Source organism: Sardina pilchardus, chromosome 14, assembly GCF_963854185.1.
Source record: "Sardina pilchardus chromosome 14, fSarPil1.1, whole genome shotgun sequence".
NCBI lineage: Eukaryota > Metazoa > Chordata > Actinopteri > Clupeiformes > Clupeidae > Sardina > Sardina pilchardus.
The window spans coordinates 10,845,704-10,848,203 of record NC_085007.1 but is presented as its reverse complement, the minus strand read 5'-3'; the positions used below and the strand labels follow the sequence as shown (position 1 = coordinate 10,848,203).

Sequence of the window (2,500 nt, the reverse complement as noted above, 5' to 3'; positions counted from 1 at the left end):
GGGGGTTCCCGTGGTAACAGATTAAAGAACACTGCACAACAGTACCAGCATATGTACCAGCTGATGTCCTTAAATGGCAGACATCATGGTAGCAGCTACCCATGTCCATCAATGGCACTAGCATAGTAGACACTCATATCCATCTGTGGTAAATGGACTGCTTTTATATATCGCGCTTTTATCGGCTTTTATTCTACAATTACCCAAAGCGCTTTACATATCATGCCTCACATTTACCCATTCACACACCGTTGGCAGAGGCTGCCATGCAAGGCGCCAACCTGCTCATCGGGAGCACTGGGGTTAGGTGTCTTGCTCAAGGACACTTCGACAAGGTCAGGAGGAGTTGGGCTCGAACCAGCAACCTTCCAGTTAGTGGACGACTCCTCTACCTCCTGAGCCACTGCCGTGCTGTGGTGCTAAGGTAACAGGTACCGATATCCCTCAGTGGCACTGAGGTACATGTAGTAATCACGCATATCCGAATAAGGAAGTAGGTGTTCTTACCCATCAATGGAACAAAGGTAGTATACTAATACTGTTTCAGTTTATTTTTGTATGGAAGTGCTTTGAATAAAAGAGCCTTCTAAATGAATGAATGTAAATAAATGTAAATGTATGTCATTGTGGCCATTGCTTTCTTTTTCCTTTGGTCAATGTTGTCTTTTGTCTTTTTGTGTGCTGCCTACTTGGCCAGGGCCCTCTTGAAAAAGAGATAATAATGTCAATGCATTCTATACCCTGGTTAAATAAAGGTACATACATACAGCTTCATAAACTGTACTTAAGGTAATAGGAGCCTATATGAGCATATTAGTCCTAAGTTAGTACACAGAGTTAGTATACAAATATCCAATAACTGTACTTGGGTAGTAAGAGCTTATTTGCATCAATGGAACTAAGGTAGAATATAATATTATACATATACAATACAAATATTTATTCATACACTGTAGTAAGATGACGGCCACTCAACAGAACTAGTTGGAACCCAATCTCATACACTTCTTTCAATCATTCTCCCAGAGAGCACTTGAATCTGGACCAGGGATGTGAGCGTGATGGATAGGAGACCAGGGTCATCATTCATCACTACGGTAACGGTGGCTCTCTCTCACTCACCATCTCGAAGAGGACTGCCGCCGTGACGGCCATCCAGTGCAGCTTGATCTCGAAGGCAGCGTTCAGGGAGAAGTTGCCATGGTAATAGCAGCTGCACCACTCGGTGCGATCGCTGCGATTGTTGACGTCGACGTCCAAGGTGACCGTCTTCTGCTCCGGCACCGTGGCAGCTGCTGAGAGAAATTGGAAAGGGGGGAAGACACAAAAAGAGGTAGAGAGAGAGAGAGAGAGGGGGGGGGGGGGGAGAGGATATAGAAGAGGAGGGAGAAAGAAAGAAAGAAAAGAGAGATGGAAAGACGAGTGTAGGGATGGGATGAAGAGTGGGATGAAGTGAAAGTGTTCATGAAAAATGAGGGGAAAAAAATGGATAGGATCCAAGAGCAGGAGGGTAAAGAGGTAAGAGGAAGTGTGTTTGGGAGTGGGAAAGAAAGGGAGACAAAAAGCAGGAAGGAGAGGAATAGGGGGTGTTTATGAAGGAGAAGAGAGATTATGCGGATGGTAAAGTTGATGTTTGGATTAGGATTAGGCATGATCTCATATTTGTCATCTGGTGAGACTGAAAATTAGTCTTGAGGCGTGAGTGAAAGGGGAGTGGTTTCCCTACACAGAATCACATGCAGCAGTATCACGTGCAATACAATTAATATGATACTGTATGATCTTCACATGATACTTCTTAAGGTCTAAATTAATATCTTTGGCTGCATTTTAGCGCACAGTACATTATGTGCAGCTCAAATCAAGCATGGTCACTATAGCCACTTTGAACAGCAGCGATCAAGCAGGCCACAATCAAAAGTTACCCTACAGTTAAGACACGCAAAACATAACAAATCACTAAAAAATTGTCTGTAAACGTGTGAGTCCCTACCAAGGCATATGCAATGAACCAATTCTGTTGGGTGCACAAATTTGGAAATAACCAGCTGCAGCAGCAACAGCACCACCATGTCAATGTCCTCTGCTGTAATGTATATTAAGAGCTCTTAAACACAAGGTGACATGAAATGTGCTTGGGCAGCAAGTCCAAGTCTAAGAGCCAACCAATGAGCCTTGGGACCCTGGCCTGTTAATGCTTCCACTGTCATCATGCCAAATCCGGCTAGAGTGACCATCCATGTCCTGAACACCTTCAGGAGGACAGAAGGAACCCTGACTTCCATCCATCCAGTGTTATTGTAGTGCAGCTAAATGCTAACAGACGTTAGCTTAGCTTCACCTCTGAAACACGCACAGTAACTGGCCCTGACGTATGTGCATTTCACATCAGAGCCTGAGTAAAGACACACAAGCGCATAGCATAGGCATGGTACAGTTAGTCCAGGAATGCAGGGAAAGTGAGTAAAGCAGAGTGCAAGTAACTAAAAAATACTTGCAC

The 2,500-nt window shown here is 44.2% G+C and overlaps 1 protein-coding gene across 6 annotated transcripts in view; it reads right to left on the bottom strand.

The window, feature by feature from the left end:
• depdc5 (DEP domain containing 5, GATOR1 subcomplex subunit) overlaps positions 1-2,500 on the bottom strand; it is a 33,655-nt gene that overhangs the window by 3,864 nt on the left and 27,291 nt on the right. For 5 of the 6 annotated variants that reach the window (XM_062554548.1, XM_062554552.1, XM_062554550.1 and 2 more), the window contains one exon: positions 1,123-1,295. In XM_062554548.1, the coding sequence (XP_062410532.1) occupies positions 1,123-1,295 (173 nt within the window). The remainder of the gene's footprint in view (positions 1-1,122; positions 1,296-2,500) is intronic. The other variant, XM_062554549.1, reaches the window with a different exon arrangement.